Source organism: Calypte anna, chromosome 15 (genome assembly GCF_003957555.1).
Source record: "Calypte anna isolate BGI_N300 chromosome 15, bCalAnn1_v1.p, whole genome shotgun sequence".
Lineage (NCBI taxonomy): Eukaryota > Metazoa > Chordata > Aves > Apodiformes > Trochilidae > Calypte > Calypte anna.
Genome location: NC_044261.1, coordinates 2,612,260 through 2,636,207, shown reverse-complemented (window position 1 = coordinate 2,636,207; position 23,948 = coordinate 2,612,260). Strand labels below are relative to the sequence as shown.

The 23,948-nt window shown below is 38.2% G+C and overlaps 1 protein-coding gene across 1 annotated transcript in view; it reads right to left on the bottom strand.

Annotated features, from left to right (window-relative positions):
• IFT81 (intraflagellar transport 81) overlaps positions 1–23,948 on the bottom strand; it is a 37,436-nt gene that overhangs the window by 5,725 nt on the left and 7,763 nt on the right. Inside the window, exons 8-17 of the mRNA XM_030460447.1 lie at positions 23,501–23,585; positions 18,259–18,422; positions 16,273–16,368; positions 14,281–14,427; positions 5,903–6,052; positions 4,320–4,448; positions 2,796–2,885; positions 1,856–1,942; positions 256–327; positions 78–163 (exon numbers count right to left, since the gene is read on the bottom strand). Coding sequence (XP_030316307.1) covers positions 78–163; positions 256–327; positions 1,856–1,942; positions 2,796–2,885; positions 4,320–4,448; positions 5,903–6,052; positions 14,281–14,427; positions 16,273–16,368; positions 18,259–18,422; positions 23,501–23,585 — 1,106 coding nt within the window. The remainder of the gene's footprint in view (positions 1–77; positions 164–255; positions 328–1,855; positions 1,943–2,795; positions 2,886–4,319; positions 4,449–5,902; positions 6,053–14,280; positions 14,428–16,272; positions 16,369–18,258; positions 18,423–23,500; positions 23,586–23,948) is intronic.

The window sequence follows — 23,948 nt, the reverse complement described above, 5'->3', positions numbered from 1 at the left end:
GAGAAAATTCCAAACTCCAGCCTCAGTTTATGACTGTCCTTGGAGTTACCACAAAGGAAACCCATTCATGCACTTACCGAATCGCCTTCCGTCTCTCCTGTGGGTCTGAGGAGACATAAGCCTTCATTTCTTCTTTAGCACGCTGCAGCTGTACTTCTAGGTTCTGGAAAGAAATACAGAATGTTAAAAAAAAAAAAAAGTTAGAATTGCTATTTCATCTCAAAATGAGTAATTTGGTCTCTCTTCTGAGCTTACCCTTTTCATGCAGTGGATGTAGCGGTAGTTGCTCTCCTCCTGAGCACACTCCTCCAGAAGTCCCTTCACTTCCTGTCATACAAGAGTGAGATTTCAGAGGACATCACAACTCAAAGTCCACAGGAGGTGCCCTGTCTTGCATTTAAACCAGTTGAGTCCATAATAGAAACAGACATAACAATGGATTGCTAATTTCTTAAATTTTTGTATAATTCGGGCTTTACAGAAGTCTCTTGCAAAGGGGGAGACAATTGAGTGTTTTAGATTTGCAGTTTCAGTCACAGTTAGAGATGCTAAATGGCTGTTAATAGGTGTTTATTAATATGACTGACTTCTAACAGATAAGAGCTGCCAAGACTCTTGTTCCTAAGCACATCTGAAGTGCCAAATCCAGTTGTGAATAAGCGTTTCCTGGAACGCATCCACAAAATGTATGTTAGAAGCTATGGACATGTTAACAGTATGTTAATTAGCAATCAATAATTATGTGGAGGATTATGGAGATAGTGGGCTAGTCCTGTCTCCAACTGGTTCCTATAAAAGAACCCTAATAATCCAAGTGGAATTCATGTACTCCGGGTTGCAAAGCAGTTGTCAACTCCAAAGCTCTGTCACTGTGTGATTTTCAGACTATCAGCTGGAAAACTGAATTCTGTGGTTCAACTGTGAGAGTTTGCTGCCAGCCATGTCCAGCTTAATCAGTGGTTGTGACTGTCACCACGTGTTAGAAAGTAAGATTTGTCTGCCAAGAAAAAAAAAAGCCTTGATTCCTATTGTAAAATATTTCCTGTGGAAGATCTACTTCATAATAGGTTCATCTGTGGATTCTTTTGTTTGGCCCAGATTAAGCCATGCAAAGGGTACTTCTAATGCAGGAAAATAATTATTTCTATATCCACCCAGAAGTACATCTTTTTAATTATTATTTTGAAATACACTCCTTGAAAGGCCTTGAAAAATCAAGTCCAGACCAAATTCACAGGGGGTGACTTAGTGAGACAAAGCAGATTCATATGAACACTCTATTATCGGTATCTCTGTCCCCACCTTAAAGGACTGTGGTGGTTCAGATACCTCCTTCCTAAAAGTGCTAGAGTTCAGGCAAGGCACAGACTGCAGTCACACAAGATGCTGGCTACTTCAGTGGTTGTATTTTTAAAACTGTTGTATGCAAAACAGTCACATCTAATGAAGCATCCTTGTATCAGTTTCAGTTACATTTATTATCCATTGGATTGGTTTTAACGTAATGAATCTGCTAAATGCATCTAAAGATTTGTCTTGATAAATTAGTTCTTATTTTATAGTCAAATTCTTCCCTAACAGAGACTATCTAGCAGGATTAGTCATCAGGATTTCTGGCCAGTGCATCTTCTTTTACAGAATTCCTGCTAATCACAGCTGGATCTTGGTGGAGGGACTGATGTCCCACCGAGTAGCTTCAGGCACAATCTGTGTCCTTGTGCATCACCACTGACTCATTTCCACCTGAACTGGATTTGTACTTTCCATACCCAGAGGGAAAGCAGGGAGGATTTTGTAGCACAGTGAACATGTTGCCCAGCAGTTATTGATATGTCCCAACAAACCTCAATCTTACCTGTTCCAGCACAGCACGGTTGCTCTCTAACCCTGCTGCACAGCTGTCATATTGGATTTTTTTTTCATCCCATTCTTGAGTTAATTCCTTATGTGAAAGGGACAGAAAGGAAATGTCAATGAAATCTTCACTTGACTGACAGATGACATTCAGGCAGGCTGTGTTCTCATCAGTCTCACACATCAGCCTCAGCTCTTGGCACACTCAGGGACACAGAAACCTGGCAGGCACGTGGGGATTCTGGGGCAGGGGGAAGCCAGGCTCCCCCATCCCCCAGGATCACACCACAGCCCAGTGTGTGGGCTGCACAGCAAACACCTGAGCTGGATGTGCTTTGTGAGACTTTCAGTAGACCCATCAAAAGTAAGTTTTCTGGAAATTCAGTTGGTAGACAAATGGACAGCTCTGGTTCCTTCTACAGCAAGGAGCCCACTATTACAAGCTGTGACCTGAGTGTCTTTTTTTGTTTGTATACCAAAAAACTTGAAAACAAATGGATAGATCTGTCATCCCTACAGACTAACACAGGACAGAGCAATGTACTCAAGTATTTGGCTGAGATAATATCTGCAATCCATTTAAAGAGGAGAGCATTGGAAGAGATCATTATTGCTGAGATGCAGAAAAAGATCTGAAACCAATCTGAATACCCAACTTCACTATGGTTTTCACAAGGATTTTTATTTTTTTTCCCTGGGGTAGTGATTTCTTTAGAACAGACAAATTTTTCAGCCTGGTTTTGTACCTGCACTGTCTGGGTTTTATGAATTTCAGTCTTTTGAATGTTGGAAATCACTGCTAACCCATTCTGCTATCTCCAGCTTTCCTTCAGAGTTGATTATGTACAGCATACATACATACACCACAGAGAGCTGTAAATTAAGACTTATTTGTGATTCTGGCTTGATTTACACAGAATGAGAGAAGGGTTTCCACTAACCTGGCACTTTTGGCGTAACTGTCTCAGTTCTTTGATAACTGGAGCTAAGCTTGCCTTCTTCTCTGCTATCATGGCATTCATCTTTTTCACCTAAAAAAGGGATAAAACAATGTCTGTTAACAAGATGACACTAATAATACATTTATATAACTAGAAATGTGAAAAGAGAGAAGAGAAAGAAGAGAAAGAGAAGAGAGAAGAGAGAGAAGAGAAAGGAGAGAGAGAAGAGAAAGGAGAGAGAGAAGAGAAAGAAGAGAAAGAAGAGAAAGAAGAGAAAGAAGAGAAAGAAGAGAAAGAAGAGAAAGAAGAGAAAGAAGAGAAAGAAGAGAAAGAAGAGAAAGAAGAGAAAGAAGAGAGAAGAGGAGAAGAGGAGAAGAGGAGAAGAGGAGAAGAGGAAAGAAGGAGAGGAGGAGAGGAGGAGAGAAGGAGAGCAGGAGAGAAGAGAGAGGAGGAGAGAAGAGAAGAGAAGAGAAGAGAAGAGAAGAGAAGAGAAGAGAAGAGAAGAGAAGAGAAGAGAAGAGAAGAGAAGATGAAGCCTACATCCTAACACATATTCAGGCCTAAGGAAAGAGCCCACATTGCAGTGGGGTCATTGCCACAAATAAGACAAATTCTGCTTCCATCTTTTCAACTGAGACCATCAGAGAGAGTTCCAGAAGACAGCCCATGTGCTAGGAAGCTAAAGAGCTTAAAGAGTAGGGGAAAGTGAAGGAGGTGCAAAGAGGTGGACTGAGAGGAGGGACAAGAGATCCTTGAGAAAGCAAACGAAACCCCCCCTGCATTGGTTAAATTCAGTTTGAAAATGCTAAAACAGATTAATTTTAAAATATTTATACTGGAAACTCAAATTCCATCCAGCTTTCTATTTGAAAGTCATTTTGCTTTAACTGTACCACTTGATGGTTTCAAAGAATGCTGGTTTGTTTTTTGCTCTTTTAGTGCATTTTCAAACTTCAAGTTCCGTCTTGCTTCTGTAGCTATGTGGGAAGTTAAATTAAAACACAATGGATCTAAGGACAATTGACAATTATGTTACAGAGAAAAAGACATGATATTTGGCTCCTTAGGCTTATTATCTTAGGCTTAGTATCTTTCTAAGAACTGCTTAAATCCAGTGATTTACAGACATTTTAGAAAAAGATTCTAGTACAGATTCAAACCATTTGTCTCTTACAAATAATACCCAAGAACAAATATAAAATCAGTTCTGACATCACAAGACTAAACCAATAAAGACAAGACTCAGTATCCTTTCTGTTTCTGAAGGAGAGACAAGTAGGATTTATTTGTAGGATTAGTTTTTTTTTAGAATTTTAAATCCCTTCTTCATCAATTAAAATAAAGGCATCTTCTAATAAATTTTTCAAGATTACCTTTGTGGATGTACACTATCTGAAAATACTTTTTATGCATATAAAAACATACTTTGTAAGAACCCAAACTAAAAAACCCAAACTGGGCTTTATAAGCTGAGAAACCAGGTATGCAAACAGAGGAAATCCAATAGTTTAGGGCAAAAATCACCATTTCAGATATGTTATCTAGTGTCCGGACTTTCATTTCATCCACCTCACTCTTTACTGCAGATACTCTTTCCAGCTCCTCCTGGGTGTAACTGTATCCAGAAATCCCTTTCTTGTCTTCAATGGCTTGCTGCATGTGCAAAAAAGAAATGCCAAATTTGAGTCCATTAATCAAAGAGCAGCAAATTCCTTCCCTGAGCCAAAATACTGTAAGGAAGTGGAACAGGTAAATAGTGCAATCAATTTATTTTAAAAGTGATGAATAATCTAGCTGTCAGAACAATTAACTTTTTATCTAGTGCCTGTACAGTAGGATAATAACAACATTTTGTAAATACACTGTTTGGTCATTCTGTGCCCACTGAAATGAACAGAAAGCTTCTTCAAAGTGAAGTGAGCTTTTGGTCAGGGTCTGAAGTTCAGTGGGTAAAATCCCTATGCTAAATCTGAAGATGTAGCTAATTATTTTTAAACAAATATCACACACAACTAAATCAATATTTTATTCATTATAGTAACACTAATAACCATCCTACCAAATTCTAGTATTACATCCCATAATCTTTAATAAGAAGTTAATGTCATGATCATTAACAATGCTTGCTCAGTAAGTATGTAAGGAGGGTGCTTTCTGAAACCTGAAAGCCAGGAGTTGATTTATTCATCCACAATTTGTTACAAAGCAAACTATTCCTTCTTCAAGGTGCCACAATTCCAGGAACTCCATTAGCCTCATGAAGCAATGGATGCCCTGTTGAAACAGTGCAGCTTCACCCACTGCAGCTATGGGAGCAACTTTCCAAACTCTACTCCCTGTATCTTCACACTTCCAATTTTCTTTAAGAAGGCAAATGCTTTTATGTTTAAAAATACCAAATATGGATGTATAGCAAAAAGGCAGATGATTAAGAAAAAAAGCAAAATATTCTGGCAACCAAAATATTGTTATTAGAAGGAAATACTGCAGCAGTTGATTTTCATGAACTAAACAGGGACCCTCCTTGTACTCAGGGTGCATATATATCCCCTGGATGCCTTCAGTTCTGTGCAGCAGAAATCCTTCTCCACTTGTTCTGCCTAAAGAAAAGCATTTATCCACTCCTAAATTTTCCCCTGACTGTGAAACACATTTTCTTCTAAATATTCAGGGCTTAGAATGTTTTCTTCCTGCCTGCTCCTTTTTTATTCACTAGTCCTATCTATTTTGCAGCAGTAACCTGAATCCTACTTGCTGTTGATAATTTGCAAAGCTTTTACTGCTCATGTGGATACCAAACACTAATTTAAGAATCCAGCCTTGCTGGAGTTACTGAAGATTTACCATTGACTTTAAAAAGCAGGGTCAAGCCCCTCAGTCTAAAAAGAAGCTGCAGAACAGTCATGACTGCCTCCAAGACAGTTGCTGAACATAAAGTACAGCAGCTTAGCACAGTCAACAGATAAAAATAAACTTTATACTCTAATGACTCTTTTAATAACGGCAGCAGGAGAGCTGAGGATGATGTATGTTAGAATCTAACACATCTCATTCTATAGCTGTTGAAGGGAAGGCTGGGCTGTGGGAGCAGAACATTCTGGTATTACCAACTGCTGCTGAACAGCCTCGTGGCGCTGTTTCAGGAGCTCTTCTGTCCTCTGGAGGATCCCATACTCAGCTGTAATTTCTGCTATTTCCAGTCGTTTCTTTTTATAAAATGTGTTCTTGCTCCGGAGCTTATTGACATAGTGTTTAAACTGGAATGAGAGAGAACAGAAATATCATTTATCTTCACTGGAGAAAGGGCCTTATCACAGACTGTTGCTATATAAAATGTATTTATCCTGTTTGTGCCACAGACTGGAGATTAAGTGTTTAGAGCAGAGGACTGGAATTCAGGATTCCCGGGGTCTTATTTATTTTCAGCTCTGCATTTGTTCACTGAGATCAAGAAAAACAGCTCCCTTGCTTTCTGTCCCAGCTCATTTGTAATAGTGAGATCATCTGGTTGTGCTCACCACCACTTGACAGTTGGAAAAGTAATTACTCTTTGCAAAATGTGAGAATCACAGACAATAAAAAAGTTGATGGAATGGTAATTTGCACTTGTAACAGAGCACCAGGTCAGCTGTGTGCAGCCTTGAGGAGCTCTGCAGACCAAGAGACACGATAACAAAGTGCAGAGAAATTGGAAGAGGGCATGGGAAAAGACTATCTTTTGGGGTTTTTTAAATCAAATTATTATTATTTGTTGTTCTCTTTCCTTGACTCTTGCAGACCTAAATGATACCACTGGCAATGCTTTTAAAAACAGGAAAATGAAAGCAGAATCCTTGCATAAAAGCAGAGAAATGCAGTATCTGGTTCACTCAAAACCTAAAGTATTGGAGAATTTATATTTTTATTAAAGACTAAATAAAATAATAGATATCCTTGCAGATCAACAGCCTGGGCTAATTTACATCTGCATCTGTGTGTACTCAGCCTGCAATACAGATGAAATATCAGGTGCTGAAACAAACATGTAATATTTTTCTTTGCCTTGATGTTTTCCATCTGTCAAACAGGGTTTAGCTCTTATTGTTCTATTTTAGGTGACAGCTCTGAGGCAGATGCCAGTCACAGCTCAAACATGCTTTCCAACTCTGGATCTGAATGGGAGTCAAATTTATTAGAGTAAATGATGTAAGAACAGGCTCCAGAATGTGCCTTGGTGAGGAGGGGTTCAGCATGTGCAGAGTAAGCATCAAGCAGGCAGTCCCCAGGAGTCCCTCTACCACTGCTACAAGTTGAAAACCCCAACATAAAAGAACTTACATGCTGAAATTTACATGAATGTTTCTTTTTTGCAAAATTAAACCTCTCCCTTCTAAAGAATAAATCCAAAACCTCAATGTGACCACAGCCTAAGAGCCCCCAGAGTAGCTGTGTGTTCTATAAAAAGTGTCCTGGGCAAAATGCCCAAAATGAAATCAACCCTGTTCATCTGCCATCCTGTGCAATATCTAGGCCAAAGCTGCTTCTCTCTTGCTATGCTCCAGAACTATTTTTAAAGCCAAAAGCTATAAACGTTTTTGGTGAAAGAACAAACCCACAAATTACTCAATGTGCTCTATGCAGATTGGACCCTGTGTGGCTCTGGAATACCATTTTACACTGTACTACGTAGGACAAGGATAGACAAGGTCACCTAAACCCCAGCTCTGCACAGCAGTGGCAGTTCTGTCACAGTTGCTTTGGCTTTGCTCTGTTACCAGCACTCAATATAGTATTACCAGAACTAATTATTTTTTGTAGCAAATTCAAGTATATCTTATTAGTTAATATAAAATTTATTTTTTTTTTAATTGCTAAGACACCAGCAAGCTTTCTGTGATTTTCAAGAGGTTATAAAAGTAAAATCTCTCCAACTAACTGAGGAAAATTGCAGGGAAGCAGAGTCTGGTGTCTTGATTGAGCAGTTCCTGAGAGATTCTGTTTGCCCAGTGGAATGTAGTAAAGAATGATGTAAAAGAGTAAACTTAATATGTGACCACATCCAGCTATCAAATCTGAACGATTTTCTGTCAGTTTAGTCCAGGATGAAAAGCAAACTCTTATTCTCTTCACTTCTTAGCTAATTCTAAAGTCTTGGAAATAGCTCGAGTGGGAGGTAAAGTATTTGCAATGTTTAATATTCAGAGCATAATGTATTCTACAATGGAAGTCAAAGGATCTTGTTCTTTACAGAACTGATTCCACCAGTGTTCTATTATTAGCTGATAAAGTCAGGACTGTAAATTAAAAAATACATCCAAAATGAACTGCAACTTGCTCATTTTGACAAGCAAAACCTATTCACTTTAGGAGACAGCTGTCTATCTTCCCTTGAAATCTCTGGCTTTTGAACCTTTCACCTCACCTAACCTTTCACATGGCTTTTATTGCAGAAAACAAGGTAAAACAATTGATGATATCTGTAGAAAATCAATCAGCAGTTTGGCAGAATTTCCAAATCTGCTCCAAATGCAGCAGAGATTTCCCCCTCAGAGTCCCCCTAGCTGAACCCTTCTTTAGAAACTAAATTCAGAACTGGAGTTGTTAGATTCTACTCCACCTAAAACAGCAGCTTGTAGGGACCTTGTGGCAAAATTAGGGGGTTTGGGCCTGAAAGCTGAGAATTATTCTGTAATAAATAAATTTTTAAAAATATATAAAAATTATAAGTGAGCTTCTTGGAAAATGCCAGTGCTTTTGTTTGCCTTAGCTGAAGCTTTATACATCTCAAGCTCCCACATCTACGTAGCTGAAAAATCAGGCCCTTAAAATACTATAAAATCTGTAAAATCCTGCATTTTACTTGGGTTAAAGGTCACGATTTAAATAATTTGAATCATTCATGAAATAACAACATTTTAAAGCCATATGGCTGGACAATTAACCAACCATAAGGAATCCAGTTGTGAGCAGCAGCATTTTCCCATAGACCAGGTCAACTTCTCCCTGTGCAGGAACTGAGGAGTCTCATCCCACAGTGTTCCCAGGGATCTGTCAGTGCCACAGGGATGCACCATTCAAGGCTGTGTCCACCACTAAGCTTTTCTTTCTCAAGCAACTTAACACAAATACTTATTTAAGCTTCAAAGATTAAATGACTGGATGAGAACCAAGTGCTGGCACTGAGTTAGCAGTTCAAGTAAACAAGCCTGGAGATCCATGTCTGTGAGCCCAGTCAGAGCCCCCTGAGATATAAAAACTCTCCAAATGAAAGCAAAGAAAGTTCATGCTTTTTCACTTGGTTATTTTTATGGTTTGACTGCAACATAACAAGCCTGGAATCCAGATTAGGAAAGAGTGAATGAAAACAGGACTTTGATCTCCCATATCATGTCCTGCAGCACTCAGGTACCTAGCAGATTTCCTGTATTATGTTCCATTTTTAGTGAAAGAACCCAGCAATGCCAGTACTTTGTGCTTCTTCAGGAGACTGAAAGAGATTATGATCACCACCTTAAACTCTACCACACTTTGGGGAAGTAATTAAGCATGATGACAAACTTCAATACAACCAAATCTAATCATGGATATTAAAATGGCTCCTCCAGGACCAGAGGGAGTCTGTCAGGCTGCACCTCTCCAGGACAGAGCAGGAGTTTGCTGCCCACATGCCTCAGTGCACAAACTGGGACAAAACCCAACTCCTCTGTGCTCAGTCCTACACTTTCACCAGAAGCCCATCATTTCAGCTCCTTCAAACTAACATTTTTCCCCACGTGAAGTTCTCACAGGGTTTCTTATTCCAAGCCTGTCATTAAAGGAGAAAATGGCTAAGCTTGTTTTCAGGAAAGAACAAATCTCAGACTAATCCCTCACTTTTAAGTCAAGTCTTTAAAAGCAGTATTTTTCTGGATTGCTGTATCAGTTTGATTCTGTTATAGGAGTCAAAATATTTTTTTTTCATACAAAAGACTACAGAAAATGAAGTTTTAGTTGTAAAAAAATGTACTTTCTGAAATGCCTAATCTAAACAAGGTTCTAAATAAATAGTTTTGTTAATCAAGTTTGCATAAGCACAGTAATTCCAGAAAATCTTAGCTCTGGCTGTCCTTGTGAAGAACTGAGGAACAGATGTTTTCATTTTTTAACTGTATCAATTAAGAAGATACAGACTGTCCAAAGTTCCTGATCATGACAGATTTTCAGTCTTTTTCTTAAAAGACTCTAAATTTAAGCTAGTGCAGCCACTGTTGGGTGCAGTTAATAACACATAGAAGGACAAACTTGTAAAAGATATGAGCAGTATTACCTCAATCTATTAATCTGAAAGCCTACAGCTTGCTCAGTGGACAGATCAGTAGGAAAAGTCTTCATTAGCATGAAGCAGGATATCTCCTTTAGGAAGAGAAGTATTAAAGTGGCTCTTACTAATAAATCGGATCAATCCGAGTATTTATAATTAAAAAACATTTTTATTTATCACCAAAAGTGCCCTGATCAACAAAATAGATGATTTATTGGTGCCAGTGGGTGCTGAAAGAGCATGGCTCAGTTCAGATTAGTCTGAATCACTGTATACATCCAGCTTAAATGGTGGTTAACTTCTTACAGCAAAAAGCTTCTGGCTTCTGTAAAAATCCAACAGATTTGCCTCTTCCAGCCTGACTACCAGCTACTCTCCTGGTTTCATGTGGAAGGACAGACAGACAGGAATATAACTGTACCTAGAACCTTAGTGAAAAGTTAAGAGACAGCAAACTGAGAGGAGAATATACCCTGAGTGCTGGCTCAAACCATGGAGTTGTCAGGTCCTTTATAGCTGCTCTCAAAAATCCATCCTCCTAGTCTGGAGCCAGAGAACTGTGATAGATTTGGATTTCAAGGAAAAGTGACAAGATTTATGGTCCAAAACTGGTTCCTCTTTTTGTGAACTGAAACATTTGTAATATTATTTTACCAGGGGCATGTAGGCATGGATGAGCATGTAAACAAATATGCAAAACTTGCCTATCTGCTAACAAATTGAGAGCTTTCTGTGCCATAAAAACATTTTCCTTTCAAGGACTGTAGCTAAGCAGGGCTCTGATACCCTTCTGCTCTGACATCTGGGCAAGGTCTGAGTTCTCAGGGCCCTGTGCTGAACTCTGAGAGGCAGAATGCATTGTGTAAGGAGCTCAAAATATCCCATATTACCTAGGATCACTTGTAACTGAACCATCCAGCCTTCTAAGTGTCACCATTTGATTCCCTAATTTTCAGGATCTGACAGCTGCAGCCAGGAGCCTGCCAACTTTGCCCCGTGCTCATTGTTCTTTGTTTGAAGTGCTTAAAAAGATTTCATAATCCCCAAAGCAGACAACCTATTGCTGCTTTTGTTTTGTTTGATGTAAATGAATTGGTTATTCCCTGCTGTTTCTTCCAAGTTCTGCCTGGCTGTACAACCTCTCAAACCAACTGGCACGCTGCAACAGCCCTTTTTATGATTAAAAAAGAAAGCAAAACAGGAACACCTAAAAACTTCAGCCAGGATTGTCATTTTGGTGAACAAAATGCTAAGAAGACCTCAACCAGAGATCCAGATACTGGTATGGGAGCAGAAGGCACTGATTCTTCAGTTGCCAAGTCTTGGGAGTGCCATGATACAAGAGGAGACAGCAAAGCAAGACAAAGGGAAGATGAGAAATATTGGGTATCAGAAAAAGAACCTTTTGATTTAACTGTAGTATTTAGATAGGTTAAACATGGCAGGATTAGAAGCTTATTCTAAGCTTAAGACAGCAAAGCTCTTTGTTACAAACCCCTCTTCCTTCCTTTTTGGAAATGGAGGAATTAAATGGAAATGGAACCACATGTAAAATGTAAATGTCATGGAGGAATTAAATGGAAAACGTGCAGGACTGCTGCAAGAAAGCCTCAGGAAGCTCTCAGCTCTCAGAGTGCAAAGTGAGGGTTGAATGTCCAACCTCCTCCTGTCCCCACTGAATCTCTGCACTGCAAAAGTGCAGATTCACCCCTACAATAATCAAGATTTCCTTTGGTATTGGCTCAAAGCTGGAGTAACAGAGCACTGGACCAGAAAACACAAATTTAAAAGCATAACAGAAACAAATCCATAGCAAAAGGTTGTCCAGTGAGTGAAGAACCAAGACTTCTACTGATGTGAGATAACCTGCTCACTTCTGCTTCATCACCTCTTCCCTGCCAACTCATTTGTCTCACCTATCAGTCCTCACTCACAGCCTCAACTCTGGCCCTGCAGGAGGCATTTGCAATGTACTTTAAAGAAATATGAGGACTGAAGTACCCAGGCCCTGTGCAGCACTTTTGGCAGCAGACATCCACAAAGGAATTAAATATCACTATCTCCATGTTCCAGATCAGGAAACTGCAACCTTTGGAAAAAGAAGCTACCAAAATCATCACAAATTCAAATCCCTCCCTAGATTTTAGCCACAGGAAACACTTCTTACTGCTTTACCCTGCCCAGGAGCACCACTCCAGTGTCCCTAATGGAGTAATGACCAAGAAGAGGACACAGGTTGTGTAATACTGGGTTTCCTTGGGCAAATGTGCAGAAAATGTTGCACAAAAGAGGAAATGCTGCTCAGGAAAAGACAAGAACTTCTTTTAAAGCTGATGGTTTTGACCACGGTGCTTAGTCATTTATTCTTCACTCCCCAAAATGAAGACTTGAAAAGAGTTTAAAAGTCAAAAGCAGAACATATTTTGAACAAAAGGAATGGAAGTTGTGGTCAAAACAGATCTTTTTTCTGTCTTCAGCTTCTTCCTTGTGTAAGGCAATTAACTTGAATTCTTTATTATTGAGCCTCTTATGAGGTTCTGAAACCACATTTCCCTCCTACCCTGTTCTCCTTGAATTATTGTGGATGAAGAGTATGTTGTCCCCCCCCAAACAGGCACAACATGAATTAATTATCTCTTACCTTACAGCATTTACAGATAATGTAAAACATATGCTGCTGTCTTGGTAATGTATTCTTGTCAATTAATTAAACACTTCTTTCCCATCACATCCACAAAACACAGATTGTCTGCTTTCTGGTTTTATTTTTACTTAAAAAGCTGTCAAAGAATCTAGCAACATACCCACTGGGGTTGAAAACCTTGTAGTGGAGAGAATTCTAATGGAGTGGTCTTGTTATTGCTGCCTAGAGAGCACCTATGGCTTGTGTACTGTATGTCATGCTAAGAGAAATCAACATCTTCATTCTTCAGAGGCTCTGGGCCCTTGCTCCCACCTGTAGTTTTCATCTTGATTTAGAGAAGAGGAAAAAGGGAAGAAGGCACAAGTGAAACATGCACAGATTCCATATTGCTCAGGAAGCTTTTAATACACCTTCCCACACTTGATTTACTCTTTAAAACTCCTTAAAGAGAAAATTCTTTTTGTGGAGCAGGCATGTCCTAAGGGATCAGGAAGGGAGTTCCTTCCACAAAGGGCGTTCCCTGAGAGTGCTGTGCAAAAAAAGCACAGAAACAAACAAAGTGAAGAGTGTTATTCTTGATAAATAATGGCAATATGTGAGGGGATGAGAAGATCTATTAACTCAGAGAATGATGCAGCAAAAATACTCCTTGCTTTAGTGACTTTGCCTGTAAGAACACTTAGCAGACTTTTTCCAAACTGAGAAAAATTACTGTCTTAAGAAAAGTCAATTAATTTTGCTGACAAACCAGTACCCAGCTGCAGCAGCCTTATTCTCTGCAAACTCTGAAAGAAGAAAAATCTTCTTTGATAAGTACAGCTTCAAATAGAACTTTGCCTGAGCTCTGCTGGTTGTGCCACTCTAATCTGGCTTGCAGATAAACTTCAGGAGGGTCTGCAATTTTTTTGAAGTAAAAAACTTTGTGGGTAATTAATATGACAGGACTAACTGCATTTCTGGTAAGTGCTGGTATTATGCTTTCTGATCACAGGTCACAGAAAATCAACACTAACACAGATTTTACACATAAAATAATAAAATGAATCCACATGATTTACCACTTGAACTCCTAATCCCCTAGGTCTTGTTGATCTCTGTAATTAGTTATTTACCATCATACCAATGTGATGATACTGACATCATTTTGACTCAGAGTCTAGATTATTAAGACAGCCCAGCATTAAGTCCTCATACACCAATTAGGTACAATGTGAGTAATTTAGATTAATAATGTGAAAATAGCTACAAATCAAACACTGATGCAGTATAAATATTGGAAGGCAGTTGAAAGCACTGGACAGCATTGCACCATCTGCACATTAAAAAAAGAAAAAGTCTTCAAATGTGTTAATATGGGGATTCAATGCCAAAAATTGTGCACTAAAAAAACAAAACAGAGGCCAATCTGTTGCAATGCTAAGACCTTATCATTTGACAATGCACTATAAAGCTGCATAAGATTTTCTAAAAGCAATTATTGCCATGTAAAAAGTCAAAAGGAAATTGCAAATTAACACAAATCATTTGTCACTTAGAGATTTCCTCTTCCTGATATTGCATACCTCATCCCCCCTCGGAACTTCAGAGCCTCCCAACTCCTGGGCCTGGTTGCTCTTCTGCATCATCTGTTTCTCTGTGCTGGACAGCTCTTCCTTAGCAGCCTGAAGTTCTTCTGCCTTGGCTTCCTTTCTCCTGGAAATTATGGATGCCTGTGTGCTCATTAAAAATGCACATGGGTAAGTGAAGGAAAAATTACCTTGTTAATTGTTAGTAAGATCCAACCCATTAGACTTCAGGCATTGCACCACTGAAACCACATTGGGACTGTCAGCAAATGATTTGCATTAGGAAGTGTGAGCAGGTCTCAGAGCAAAGCAAAAAGCATTGATTACTCATTCTGTACAGTGGGTTAAACCACAGCTTCATTGAAGCTGATTGCAGACTCCCAACTTCCTGCAGCAGGGCCAAGATTTCCAGAATACCCTTTTTTTTTCCCAGACTCATTCTGATCTGTGTTATATTTTAGATTTCCATTTCTTCACCTCAGTTTTTTCAGAGGGAAAAAGTAAGCATTTTAGTTGCTCTGTTTCTTGTACTTAGTCCCTTTTTGTGCATATGTAAGATAAACCAACATGGCTTAACTGGAAAGTTATCCAAGATTTCACAAATGTCATAATACAGATTTTTATAACTCCAGCCTACTCCAACCTACAGAAATATGTTATACTAACAGCAGAACCAAGCCACCAAATCTTGGCAAATAGCTAGAAGATGATGAACAGAACAATACAGTATAGAAAGAGTGTAATTACAGATTATTATGGGGGTTTTTTTAAGTCTAGAAGATGAAGTGTTTGAAAAAATAATACTTTATATAAGGCAGAATATTTAATAGGACATAACATTTGACCAGAATCTTAACAGATTTGGAAACATAAGTTTACATCAGTTCAGGAAAAAACAAAAGCATTTTTATCTTGCCACAGGGTACTATTTAAAAACATTTTAAAATAACACATTAATTTATTTGCATGTGCATGCATTTGGATGCACAGTTGGTTTGTTCATATAAAAAGGAAAACTTAAGAAAAAATGAAGCAACACACACACACTCACACACACCAGCTTTCTCCCACTAGGCTAAAAAGGACCAGCTTTATTTCCAAAAATATATCTAACAGAATTCTGCTGGGGTAGTATCTCAGCCCTTTGATGAGGTTTTCAACCTCAGCTCCTGGAGTGGTTCCTCCACTGAACAGAATTATATCACAAGCCAGTTGGTCTTTGATATGAGCCCTTTGCATCTCTTACAAAATGATGTGTTTCATGTTGCCTATGTGATTGAATGGTATTATACATTTTATCACTTTTTTTTAACTCCCCCTGATCCATTTGAGTGAAGTCTTTTTATTTTTCAAACCATCACCATTAGCATCATCATTAAAATCTTCAATAAAATTAGCAGTGGTACAGGTTGCCTGGAAAAGAAATCACATTTCTGTGTAAGCCCTGAAAAACCTCAGGGTTTATAAATCTTTTTGATAACTTGTTAATTTACTAAGACTAGACCAGACAGCCTGCTTTATAGAAAAGCTATTTTACAGCTTTAAGATGAAAACTCAAAGAATACCTTCTTAATAGATTACCAGGAAAAAGCTTGTGGTCAAAGCCAAGCAAGGGCTGTAGCTGAAATCAAGCCTTGCCTCCAGGTCTGTCTGCAGCCCTCAGCCCATGTGCTGCCCTTTAAGAATCTATCCACAGCTGGAGCTTTACCAAAACAGCTCCTTTAGAATGATCCTTCCAGAATTCCTGTGATGCAGCTGAAGGCCAACACTGAACAGCCTCAGGACAGCAGTCAATACAAACATCACTGACAGCAATTGTCTGACTCAGCCCTAAACAGAGTATGGTCAACAGCTACTTATCTCCTGTTTGCCCTCTGTTATTATGTATTTCTATTGATTTATGCTAAACAAAGGGGGAAGAAAGCAGTGTGTAGAACAATTAGTGGCTGAAATTGCTCTACTGCTTAAAAAGGGTTTGTTCCTTCTTACCTGCTGGCGATACATGGAAAATTTACTCTCAGCTGGCTCATGCTTCATCATTCTTTTCTCAGTAAGCTGATTAATTTCTGTACGTACCTCCATTATCTGCAAGACAGAGTAGAAAACTAAGGAGATGCAGCTTTATTTCTTTGTCTTCTCCAAGAAATAACTGCTTTGCAAACCAGACTTACAATCCAGCTAATTCCATTTTTTAAATAGAGAAACAAACACAGAACACTCTGTGAGTCATTAACTACTGGTCAGGAAGAGGCTCTCATTTCTGATATCCAGTTCTGTGCCTTTATGATAAGGCAGAAGCATGACATTGGCCCTGAAAATGAAGTAAACTGCTGTGTTTGGAGGGGAAAAGCATGTGAATTGGTTCAGACAGAGAAAAAGCTGATGTCAGACACTGTGAAAAATGTAATTTTATCTGTAGTCATTAAATCTCTTTTCTCTTAACTGTTTATCAGAAGGGGAGCAAATAAAGACTAAGTGCTACCAAATTTCATCCATACTTCAGAGAGTCACAGACCATCATATTCCAGCTCTGTGGGACCTTCTTTCTCCTGCACTTGTTTGCCCATAATCTCAAATTGCTGATCTTCCTTCCAGCTGGAGCTTTAGAGCCCACTGCACCTGAAAACTCAGCACCACTCACCCCAGTGCACTGCCTGCAGCTTTTCCAGTCCTGACTTAATGCTAAGCTGAGGCTCTCATCATCATCCATGGAAACCACAGCCCTAGCAACCTTCCTTTAATTCTCTGCTAACAAGATGAGTGCTGATAAGCAAGTAGGGTAAATATGTGCTGAAATCCAATGAAGTCAAAACTAATGCAGGGACAGCAATGCAGGCATTGCTCTAACATTTTTTACTTCATTACTCATTTACATTCATTACTCTATGAGCAATATCTGTGTACCTAGAAAATTATTTCAAATAAACTATTCAATAGGACTAAAAATACTCCAACACCTGGGAAAAAAAATCTCCTGTAAATTCTATTCCTTCACAAAAGTTAGAACAGGCCTGAAGTTGAAGGCAGCATAAGAATTCCCTGCTGTTAATAGACTCTTGTTTTATAGATGAAAAAATGTATACATTATAAAATACTAAAATATATATTACAGGATATTTGCTTAATGCAATTCATCTCCTTTTTAAGACACTGTGATAACAGAAGGCTGACTTTGAAAAAAAAAATGCTGTCTAAGGCCATGCTGTGATAACAGCTAAATATAAGACATGTTTTTATTAAGAGGAACATGCTTCCAAAATATAACAAAGTAAAAGGTTAACTTATGGAGGGATAGAAAAGGAAACAAGCTTGAAGGTTTTTAAAATATTGCCAAAACCCAACAACTCTTGGAAAAGAAAGGTGCAAAACAGGACTTCAACCATGCCTACAAGAAATAACTGCAACCACAAATATTGTTTTGATTAGAATAAATTAGGAAAACAGTGGCTGAATCACAGAGCTGGTTTAATATTTCAGACCTAATCTACAGTTTAATAATTCTGTGATACTTAAGTAACCATCAGGATCCAAACTTACTGTGGGCTGTCACTGGTTTTACTTTTGTAAGAAGTAGTCTTAACCTTAAAATAAGACTGTACTCTTGATGACACTTGAAGGCTGATTCTTGTCTGATCCACAAACTCTTTTTAAAAGCATTTCTTTAAGCTCAGACCATTGCAAACTGCTGACACAATTTTCTAAATTTAACATTTAACAATAGGGTTGGGCCTGGGATTTGGTTTGGGGTTGGTTTGTTTTTATTTGTTTAGTGGTTGTTTTTTTTAAAAAAAAAACCAAACTTATCTGAGAGTTTGCATTTAGGGATTAACAGATCTTTTCTTTTCCAAGAGATGGGACATTCCTTTGTAACTTAAACAATATCTCAAGGACATAAAGTAAGGACAAGACCACAGTGCACAAGAACCTCAGACTATGCTACAGAATACAAATGAAGTGTGACCTTGGTCAGCTTACCTTAGCTTCAATTTCACTGAGATCAGACTGACTCATGGCTGGCTCTGCAACCACCCTTTGTAAGAGATATTCTGAATTCTTCTTATTTTCAATCTCTCTAGGTATTTTTTCAGTAACCAGGTATGAATTGAAATTTATCTCCTCTTCTAATTTCTTCATTAAACCTAAGCACAGCAGATAATTAAGTTTGATTTCACCAACACATCAAACTACTTAGCAGCAGATTACAATAACAACAGCACAGCATTTCTGTCTTCTTTTCAACACTCAAAGAAACAGGTAGGAACTTGATTTAGATTCTTAATCTGGATGTTAAACAATGTAATATATTATTATCCATTTGTATCACTAATACATAACTATGAACTACTCAACAGATTCTTTTAATCAATAAACAAGTGAAACTCTTCTGACATGAAACTTGAGCTCAGTCAGATGCAGAATTCACCATGGAGCACTGTACAGAACACCATTAACCCTGTGGGTGTCTGACACTCACCAAGACACTGGATTCTACTGTAACTTTTTTGTGAGATGAATGACATTCTTCTGAAATGTTCAAAGCTAAGAGCTAGACTTTGGTTCTCAAGTGCAGGGGCAGCAAAGCATGTCACAGCTATGCTGAACTGCTCAGGTTTTTTGCAGTTTGTATCCCTTGAAACTTCCTGGCAGGAGCAGTGGAGCAAAGATCCTGTAGTTGGTTCTACCCACAGATTGCTTAAGTCATTGCTTTGTGTGCATTACTTTATCTACAGACAGAAGTAATCTCTCTGTGATTCCTTTATCTGTTCAAAAATCTTAATTTGGCCTAGCTCATGTATAGCCTTGGAAACTCTCCCTTAAAATAAAATTTTATTCCAATTTGGCATCAAAAAAGTCTTCAAAAAGTGCAGAACTGAAAGGTCTTTTACATTGCTGGAACACTTATAAATTGCCTCTCTGTAAATAGCACACTATTTTTTTCTTGTACGAAGAAGAGTTTGGTTTCAGGACTATTCTAGAAATATTGTACTGCTAGATCCTCCTCATCCCCTGCTCCCAGCTCAGACTGAAAGGAAAGGTACTTGGCTTAACTGCCAGAGAGGAAATAAGTCATTATTAGGCTTTCTCAAGAACTAAAAGAAAGAAAACAAACCCAAGGGAGAGCAGTGCTGCTAGCAAAGTCAAGTCACCACAAACTAAAAATGAGCAGGAATTCCTCTTCTCCAGCAGTTTGGTTGGTTGATTTCTGTGTTTCAGAAAAACAACACTATCACATCATCTTCTCCTCTTCATGGAAAGGTTCTTGATCTTGTGCAACCTAAATGGCACCAGGACTGGTTTCAGAATGGTATCTGGGGTTCTCTACACATGCAATGGCCATTATGTTCTTGGCATTACAGCAAATCCTAAGAAACACTCCTGAACATAGAGAGAGAGAGAATTCCCACTTCCTTCTTCCAGAAGAAATCAATTCCAATCTTCCTCAGCCCACGACAGAGCTGGGCAGGAGGTACATTTTTAATGGCTCTCCAGAAATCTACCTCCTCTGCAAATGCAGCAGAGCTTCCCACATACCCTGTGAGCTGAATATCACCTCACAACTGACTAGAATGCAACTCCCAGTTTAATATTTATAACCAAGATCTCTGGTGTGCAAATCAAAGATATTTCAGTTAAATTATTCTTATATTAAACATTAATATTTTTATTTCACCACACTGATTCCTTGTTTTCCCTTTAGTAGCAAAATATATATGTGTATGCACATACAGCCTATACCTTATTTCTTGTACTTCAGTTTCTTTATAAAAACCTAAATGCCTGAACAATTTGTTGTAGATATGACACTGAACTTGAGGCATAGCCAGGCCTAACCAATTGCTTTCCTGCCAGTGGGGAACTATTGACTTCACAGGGTAGAACCTTGATCTCCATTTATCATCTAGATTTATTTCTCAGATAACCTTAGAGCTGCTACCAGATTCTGTTAACCACTGACTGGCTCTGCATCATGGTGACTCCTGACACTGCAATAAGCAGTGAAGCAAGTTAAAACTTGACATCTTGATGGGGAAAGACATGATGATGTCAACATCCCTCATGACTGATTTTGTTTCTTTCCTACAACACTTTAGATATATTTTTTTTCTCCTATACAATTCAACACATGGAAAAGTAACTCCCTAAGAGCTATTTCTGCTGCTTAGCAGAACCTTAAAAAGGAAAAACACAGGGCAGCTCTTGCTTTAAATTTTTTTTTCAGTGAAAACCATTCTTTTTTCAAATTCCCAGGCTAGAGGAAAGAAAAGCAAGCATACTTCAAATCTTTCCATTACACATATAACTTCTGTTTTTAATGTTTTAGCATTGACTTATGGTTACAAAATCCACACACGTAAGCTGCACAGAAAGTCTGGCCTTGTGCCCTAAGGTTATTTTAGCAAGGTTCTGCCAACCATGTATTTACATGCAGAGAGCTATTAAGAGCAACTCCTCATGTTTTCCATTCAGATTTTTTTTATTGTTATTATTACAAAGAGAAGGATGGGAGAGAGTTTCTTAGTGCTTGCTCAGTCATGTAGAAAAGAGGCAAATTTCTCTGCAGAATTCTGCTAATGAATCTACAACTTGATTCACCTTTTGCTCAGTCTTAATTCTTCTCCTCCTTCTTTCCCTCTACAGACTATCTGCATCCTATATAGAATCCATCTATAACAATGACAGATCTTTTTAGAAAGGGGAAAAAAAAAGGAGAAGAGTGGAACACTCATTATGTAGACCATAATCTGCCAACACTTTGTTTAAGATCACATAGGAAGGCCATGACAAAGCCAACTCTAGAACAGCCTTTCACATGGCATTCACTTACACCAAAGCTTTCACTTCCCTTTCCTCAACCATCCTCAGGTAAGAGTACTGAGAAGAGTCTGCTCTTCTCATTATTCAGGCATTTCCTTCATTTTTATTTCACCTGATAATTGCACTGCTGATCATTTTGTATCTTCTTCCACGGATCTGATCCGAATACGAAACAAAAATAGAGCCAAGGACTGATTTCTGCATGGCCTGGTTAGAAACACATCCACTTGGTCCTCATTCCCTGATTAATTTCCTTTTTAAAACTTACTATAAATTTCTTCTAATCCTTTTAAGTCATGGGGAATTTGTTTTTTCAACATGGGATGCAATTTAAGAGTGAATGGTGCTAAAAAATCCACCACAGCAATATTAATCTTACCAACCAGACTGGTACTCTCAAAGGTATCAAGTTACCTTAAATACTCTGTACCCCTGACTTTGCATCTACTGTCAGTCTTTTAGAATAAATAAAATAATTTAAAGATGGAAATAATGCTCCATGTAAGCCAATCTCCTTTACCAAATACATCTCTAACTTTAATTGTGGTCTGCAGTGTTGGTGGAGATCATTTAAACTTGAAATTTTAGGGAAAGAGTTCTGTGGAAAATAAAAATGTTAATATTTTCATTCATACTTAAACAATAGCATCCTAGATTTCTATTTTTCATCAAGTATTCAGAGTGACAGAAACCAGACATCTGTACAAAGCAGTTCCTCTTTGACCAGTATCTTTGATGTTCTCAGGGCTCTAAATCTATTACTAAATATCAACTTAGTTAAGTACACAAATTATACATTTCAGTGTTTAACACCAATCATCTTAACACATTCTGTACATCAATACTTTCAAGCTAGTCACCCAGTTCTTTACATTTCTGCCAATAATGTGAACAGTAAGTTCTGTAAAATGGACAGAGATCAAGAATTTCAGTTCCAATCTTGGCATTAACAACTTGTGTTTGTGCCAGAAGAGGGATTCACAGCAACAAGGTGTCAACCTTGCTGAGAAAGCAGGAGAGGGATTATTCAAACTACTTGTCAGTGTTAATATTATTCATATCTAGAACAACAACAGAAAAACAATAAACAACTCCAAACCATGTCACTGCTTCTCTATATTTAAAGAACACACTGAGTAGTGCTGAGGTTACTACACAAGTCAGGAGTGTAATGTGGAAACCTTGTGGATCAATTTGAGTCTACAAAACATCTCATAACAATCAACTGTTTTTCCTGATGTGAGGAAAATATCCTGTTTCTAAAAGTTCTGCTAACCAGAAGCCATATTATTGTGGCACAGCTAAAGCAGACTGATGTTAATTGCATGTTAATTAATTCATCAATACATATTAGTTGCATTCCTTAAAGAGTTCCTTTACATTTCTTTAAAGTATTCATCCTAAATTAATTAAAAGATGAAGTAATCAAAGCAGCAGGAATCCATAAGACAAACCAAAAATCTCCTACTCAGTAACAACAACTTTCATAATTTATCTTGTTTTGGAAGTAAAAACACCTGGCATACTAAAACTGGAGGTAAGTTATTTTAAGGGAAGGTCTCTAACTCCCAGTGAAAACCCACAGCTGCCACCCAGCCCCTGAATTGTCAGCATCCAAGCTAGACCCATATGAGAAGGCAGCTGAGGTACCAAACTGCAGCCAAAGGGAAGTTTGAAAATGAAAAAAAATTATGTTAGCTGTAGACCAACAAAGCTTTTAAAATAAATGGAATCCTGCTCTGTGCACTGCAGTCACCTAATTTCAATTATTTAAAAAACACAGTTGGCATTCTGTAATTGCAGTACCACAGGCAGTGTCTTTGTAACTGCTCTGGAGGAAGGCAATTATAAAGCTCAGTCCTGAAGTATTTGGGCAAAATTTCAACACAAGTTTTCTTAAGTAATGACTCCAAGTTTTTCTTCAGAACATCTAAACACTTTTTTTTTTCTCCTGCAAGCAGGACTCAAGATAAGGAAATGAAGTATTTTAACTTTATTTTCATCTCAATTATTAAATGACATATTTATTGTTTTTTTATTATGCTACCTTTGCTTCTCTGAACTGAACCCATCAAGTTTCCATTGGCCTTAAAAAAACCCAGGAACTGAAACAGAAATGTTGACACAGCTTTGCTGTATAAACTCTCCAACAGCTACTGCAAAAAAGGAACAGTTATAAAATTCACTGCAGTTTCCTTTGAGTACAGAAGATATTCATGTACCCTTTTAGTTCCATTTGTGGTTCAGTGGTTGATGAACATCATAAGAAAACTGAAGTAAAATTACAAAGTCACAACAATGCAACATGGTGCTGACTTAACTAAATCAGAGGTTTTTCTCTGCTAGAGGCTTCTGCTCATTTCTAACAGAGGGGTGCAAACCTTTACAGATTACTACTCACTTTCAGGTTTTGAATCCACCACTGCCTGATGCATTTCTTTCAGCTGGAGCTGTGCTCTCTGCAGTCTCTGCTCTGCATGGAACAACTTTTGAAAGAGAATTGGACACAAACTCATTCCTTTGAAACAGAGATTCAAACAACCAAAACAAGAGAGTACAAGAAACCCAAGTATAAAAAATGGCAGCTATCAGAACCTGGTGATTCTTGGTTTCACAAGGGAATGTACCAAAACAAATTTTCAACACTTGGGCTGGGTTTACTTGTTATTCTCTAGTGTTTACAGAGGAAAGTATTCTTGTACTATGGAGTAATATGTTCTCTGTGGCAGAAATTTGTTAAAGAATTATTTGTTATTATTTGTTAAAGAAAAAATATGAGTGGCTTGAACATCAGGAAAAAAGGACTGAGGATTGCAGCAGATAACTGTCCTTACACTGCAGTGCTGCAA